We start from the raw sequence: 6019 nt of genomic DNA, 5'->3' as shown, positions 1-6019 counted from the left end.
GACCAAGCCAAGACAGAAAGGAAACACAGACTAAATACATAAGGGTGGATTAGGTTCAACGACAGTGATTCTGTGGTGATTCGGGACTGGATAGCGAAACCATTTGACATGCAAGACATACTACCAGTGGGGTGTCTGTCTCTGGAAGAACGACTGGTATTATGATTCATTCTGATCTTCACCATGGGGTCAGATTTAATCCATCCATACAAACGCTTGGTATTGCTAAGGTTTGACCAGCAGATGTCGCAATTGTTGAATTATATAATCAAATACACTCCCTGAAACCAAATGCTTCAGGTTTCCCACATCACGAGCTAAAGATACTAAAGTGCCCAACTTAATGGTGCCTGTCATGAGAGTTATTGAAATACACGAGTGTTGCTTAAAGGAAAAGAAAGAAACAGTCAGAAAGAAAGAAAACATGGGGACATCATTTGGTATGATGGGAGGAGAAAGTTACTCTTTTTTAAGAATAGTAGAAGAAAAGATGGGAGGAAAAAAGTGGAGACTTATTCCAAAATTAAAATAGTGTGTTTATTGTACGTGCATACCACACACATTGTTACATTTGACATGATATATAAGCTATAGTGATTTATAACAGTGGACTGGGAGGATTAGGCTACATTGGGAGTTGTGCAATGCAAAATTTCTTACACACTGTATGTGTCATTTATATACAAGTGTGGCTCACTTTATATATATATATATATATATATATATATATATATATATATATATGACTGAAATGCCTTATTATTACTTTATTTAACTTTGAATTTCATGAAACAAACACTATGAGTACATGAACACTGGCCATGTTTTTGTTAAAATGAAAGCATTCAGCTTTTCTTGATTTGCCCACTGCGTGCTTGTATCAGTAAATCAGCCGGTCCCATCATTTAGCCGTTACAGTCTTCACCCGGATCGACGTTTTGCTCCGTAGTCGTGGTGATGCTGTGGATGCTGACGTGGTTGTGTGAATTCTGGAGCCTTTGTTTCTGCACACTGTGCCGGACACCGTAACAGAAGTAGATGATCAAACCTGTTTGTAGACAAGTTACATCTCCCATGGTCAAGTCTATTTGAAGCCTGGACACATTTTAGCTTGAATGAAAACGTGTATTTTAGAGTGATATTCTCCACATACCTACTGCCATCCACACTGCATAGCGGATCCAGGTGTCTGATCCAAGCTGAACCATGAGATACACATTGACAAACGTGCTGAAAATAGGAAGCAATGGCACAAAAGGAACCTGCGTATATGAAAGAGCAACACAAAATATTATGACAACAACATCCAAGCAATGAAAACATGCTCAACATCCCTGTTAAAGGCTTACAGTGTCAAGAAGTATAGGAAAAGTTACTGGTTGGGTATTTTTTTCTGCTGAGACTGATTTCCTATGTATTTTCATTACACGTGGACTTGGAGAAGATGAGACGTACCATGAAAGCAGCTTTGGTTGGATTCTGTGGCTGTCTCCAGATGATCACGACAACGAAGACCAGGATCAGCACGATGACAGAAACACAAAGTAAACTCCACCACGCGAAGGTCTGCTGGGAGTCTACGGACCCGGAGATGACGAGGCTCAAGACGACAGCTAAAAAGACTGAAGAGGACAATGTAAGGTCCAATGAAAATGAATGATGGAAATCATCTAAATGTAAAACGTTAACTATTTAAGGATGATGTTAAGATCCCTTACTAATAAAAACGGTTAAAAGAGACACATTTTTGGATGTCCGTGAGGTGGCTTGTGAAGGAGGGAATAATACTCCAGTAACAGAAAAGGGTTCTGGTTTGCTGAAGCTTGAATCCTCACCGAGTTCTGCTTGGTACCTGTGAAAGCAAGAACATGTAAATGAATGCACAGAAAGGTTTACATACCATTTATTTCTACATATTGATAAAGCTGTGATTTAAACGGGTTGAGTGGTTTTTTTGTTTCCTGGTTCACATCAGTTTGTTTGAATCCCTGTCTATAATGCAGATTAATGTTATATTATTCATACATTTTTGTTTTTGCCATTATCAGTGAAGGTAGTTACATGGAAGAAAACAGCAGAGTATCTGCCGGCTGTTACAGTTGATCAGAGTGTTCTATTAGCTCATTAACCATTATTAATGATAGACATGAATCATACCTTAATATGAGGATACATATGGCAACAAGCGTGTAGGCAAAGAGGGTTCCAATTGACATCATGTCAACCAGCGCCTTCAGGTCGAACAATAACGCCATAATAGCTGAAAAGATATGAATATTAATGATGAGATTCATTTAAATGCATGTAAATATTTCCTCTTATACAAATTTCAATAAATCACATTTCAACTCTCACTTTATGTTGATCTACAATCCGCTTGTAAAGGAACAACATTAGCCTCTCACCAAATATTGCCCCTCAAATAAATAATTACATGTTTTCAGTGTAGTGTGACTGGATTTAGTAACAAAAACATATTCAAAAAGACTCATAAAAATACAAAGAAAAGCTACATGTATGGGCAGTTTTACCTGCTACCACCCCTGAAGCCAGCGTGGCTATAACGGGACTTTGTCTGTCACTCATTTTACTGAGAGGGCTGAAGAGAAGTCCATCCCTGGCCATGGCAAAGAGGACACGGGGCATCGGGAACATTGATCCCAGAAGGCTGTGGGGAAAAGCTCAAACATGTTATTTACTTCTGTTTTAATCTGCCAACGTGATTTCAATGATCTTCATTTACAGGACCTTTACTGTACAGAATTAAATACCCTAGAAATTGAAGGGTTGAGTTGGGTATGTAAATGACACCACTGCGTTTAATACCTTGTTGAAAGCGCGCAGAGGGATCCCACTGCCACTACATACTTTGCAGGGCCCCAACCGATGTACGTAAAGGCCACAGGCAACGGGCTGTGAGCACTGAGCATATAGTACGGCATCATGAGGGTCAGGGCTGCAGACACACCAAAGTAAGCCAGGAAGCAGATGAGGAGGGACGCCACAATACCTAGTGGGATCGACTTCTGGGGGTTTTGAACCTCCTCTCCTGAAGAAAAACAGACATTATAATTGGGTTAGGGTTACCAGAGTCCAGTAGAGGGCTGTGCCTGTGCTTACAGATAGGGTTAGCCTACAATATCGTAACCTTTGTCTCTTATATCGTGCTATGCCCCTGCATCCTCTCTCAGTCCTGCAGTGTGCTGCATCAGTGTTAGTTTACCCGTTGTGGCGATGCAGTCGAAACCAACAAATGCATAAAAGCACGTGGCTGCTCCTGCTAATGTTCCCTCGAAGCCAAAAGGGAAAAATCCTCCACTGCCATATGTGGAGGTGTCATTCAGGGATGTGTAGTTTCTGTAAACAATAATTGACAGACTGAACAATACATATTTTGAACCCACATGTAGTGAGAAATGTCACCTTACTGTTCAATACTGTGATGATAAATGAAGAGCTCTTACTCATATCCATCTAGGAAAGAATCTTCACCAATGTACCAGTTGTTGATGTCCCCCTTAATGAATCCAGAGACGATAACAAACAGCAACACGAGGACGTTCACTGCTGTAAAAACCTTATTCACAATAGCCGACTCTTTAACACCAAATGCAAGAATCCCTAGAAAGGAAAGAGGCTGATCGTGAATACAAAGGCCCCTTGTTTATGAAACAGAAACTCAATGTGTAATGATAAAATATTATAAAATGGGGTTATCTACTGTTATTCCATTCAATTTCACATGTGACTAACAGTCATATATTCAAATATTTCATGACGAGTCACGGGTTTATGGTTTATTAGATTATGAAACTTGCCTGCCAACAGCATTATGAGGCCAGCTGCAAAGAAGTCTGGGTAGGGAGCTAATCCAGGTAAATTCATTGCTGCATGTTTGCCCAGAGAGTTGGCAATGGCATTTCCAATGAGATCATCAAAGGTCCCACTCCATGCTCTGGCAACACTTGACGTCCCTTATATTAAAAAAAAGGACATACAAAAGGTTAGATTCATAGAAAATCAGGATTGAGGACATTTTAGATTTGAGGCTCATTTGAAAAAAATACCATGACAAAATTTCAGAGGATGGAAGTATTTAGAAAAGAACCTTTTCCAAGATGACGATAAACACTCACCACATGCAGTAAATGTACTCAGCGTGTGGCCCTATCATTACCTATGACATAAGACAGCAACAAGTTCCAGCCAGTGATGAAAGCCCATATCTCTCCCACGGTCACGTAGCAGTAGAGGTAGGCAGAGCCAGTCTTGGGAACACGAGCTCCGAATTCGGCATAGCAAAGTCCTGCAAAGACGGAGGCCACCGCTGCTATCAGGAAGGCGATTATGATACTCGGCCCGGCCACCGTTCTGGCCACCTCTCCCGACAGTACGTAGACGCCGGCCCCCAGTGTGCTGCCGACCCCGAGGGCCACCAGGTCGAGGGTGGTCAGGCATCGCTTAAAGTTGGACACCTCTCCATCGGGCTCCAGAGGTTTCCTACGCGACAGGCTCTGCAGGAACAGCAGTATCTTTGCACCAGGCATCCTATTAATCGAGACGTTGGGTATCATTGATTGCTCAAGATAAAGAAGCACACAAATGGCTCAAACAAGCCTGAAGCTAATCTTTTGAACTTAAAGACCAGTAAACGCCCCAGACAGTGGTTTAAAAATAGCACAGATTGTGATTTTACATAAAGATTTAATATACAACAATTCAAAACATAACATATATACTCACTTACACCATTTGTCTCTTAAATTCAAGTCTATCAGAATTGCAATGCAGAAATCGAAGGTTCAGCTTTTGTTAAAAACAAATGCTGCAAATATTTAGAAACTAAAATTGAGTGTGGAAGGCATACGGGAAAAGGTGATTACATTCTCAAAATGCCACCGTGTCATTTCACAGTTTGTGCTGTAAAATTGCTGCAACGCAGGAAGTCTTGCAGCTTACCATTTAATAAGTAAATGGTTATGAAACACTCATTGATATAAGAAAGACGAGCTTACCTCTTCAGCTGAATGCAGCAGTGTGTGTGACTGTTTTGATGCGTTGCAGCGTACACTTCTGAGGATAAATCCATTCACTGTGAACTCTTTGCTGCTCAACATTTTTGACACATTATGTTACATTTCAGACATATGTGCCATTTCTGAAAAAAGACGGGATGAGAACGATTTATTGGAGGGCACTTCTGCAATGTCAAACAATAAAAGACAATTTCATAAAGCGGGAAGGCCTTGACGCCAAATTTTACTTGAATCATTTTAATTTGTGATTTAGATTTTTAGAAGAAAACAAACAAAACAAATAATAGTTAACAGTATTTACATAGAACATTTTCTGTTATACATTATAAAAAACCATAATACAACAACATTTGACAAAATAGCCACTTCCTGGCATTTCATTTTAAACCTGTTGAGAACAGCATGAGGTGATGCCGTCACTTTACACTTTAATTAAACTAATTAAAACAATAAGTAAAAGGCTGTTGGTGTGATCTTTAAGCCCTTTTAAGATGATTTTTTTTAATTCTACTTTGAGCTGAAATTAATCGATTATGGGTGAAAACAAAGCTGGTGTAATGTGTTTCACTCAATAATGTAATTTTCAGTTCATTGCATTTTCTATCTCAAGAAACCTGAATACTCAGTTCTCTATCACCTTTCCCAACGTCTCATTTTCATGCTTTTCTGGACTAAAACCGTCTTTATTAGACCTCTATGGTTATCTTTAGAAAGTAGAATAGTTGAAGTATAGTATCTTTGCAAAGAATGGTGATAGCAACTACAAAATCTTGGAATCCCTTTCAGTAATATTTAATACACAAAATCTAGTCTACTGCATATTGATTGCTTGGGATTGATAATGGCCGTTTTGCAGTTCTTCTAATGCATGTTCTGAAAACATTTTGTACTTTATGAATGTCCTGCTGCTGATCAAATCAAACAACTTAAACATGTCTTCTTTTTGCAGTCCAGCTGTGCTTCTGTTTACTCAATTTAACTGG

General features: G+C 39.5%; 1 protein-coding gene across 1 annotated transcript; it reads right to left on the bottom strand.

Moving 5' to 3' along the window:
* Positions 1-905: 905 nt before the first annotated feature.
* On the bottom strand, positions 906-4547 carry LOC311025595 (cationic amino acid transporter 2; the record flags this gene model as incomplete). The annotated part of the gene is made up of 11 exons (XM_084028566.1): positions 906-1048; positions 1154-1262; positions 1456-1622; positions 1719-1852; positions 2158-2260; positions 2532-2668; positions 2827-3049; positions 3224-3357; positions 3465-3621; positions 3819-3974; positions 4178-4547. 11 exons carry the CDS (start codon positions 4545-4547, stop codon positions 906-908), a joined length of 1833 nt encoding a protein of 610 aa, XP_083884692.1.
* Positions 4548-6019: the final 1472 nt, after the last annotated feature.

Source organism: Eutrigla gurnardus (genome assembly GCF_963514095.1).
Source record: "Eutrigla gurnardus genome assembly, chromosome: 15".
Classification (NCBI taxonomy): Eukaryota; Metazoa; Chordata; class Actinopteri; order Perciformes; family Triglidae; genus Eutrigla; species Eutrigla gurnardus.
Note: the sequence above shows the minus strand (reverse complement) of the source record. Positions and strands in the feature narration are given on the sequence as shown.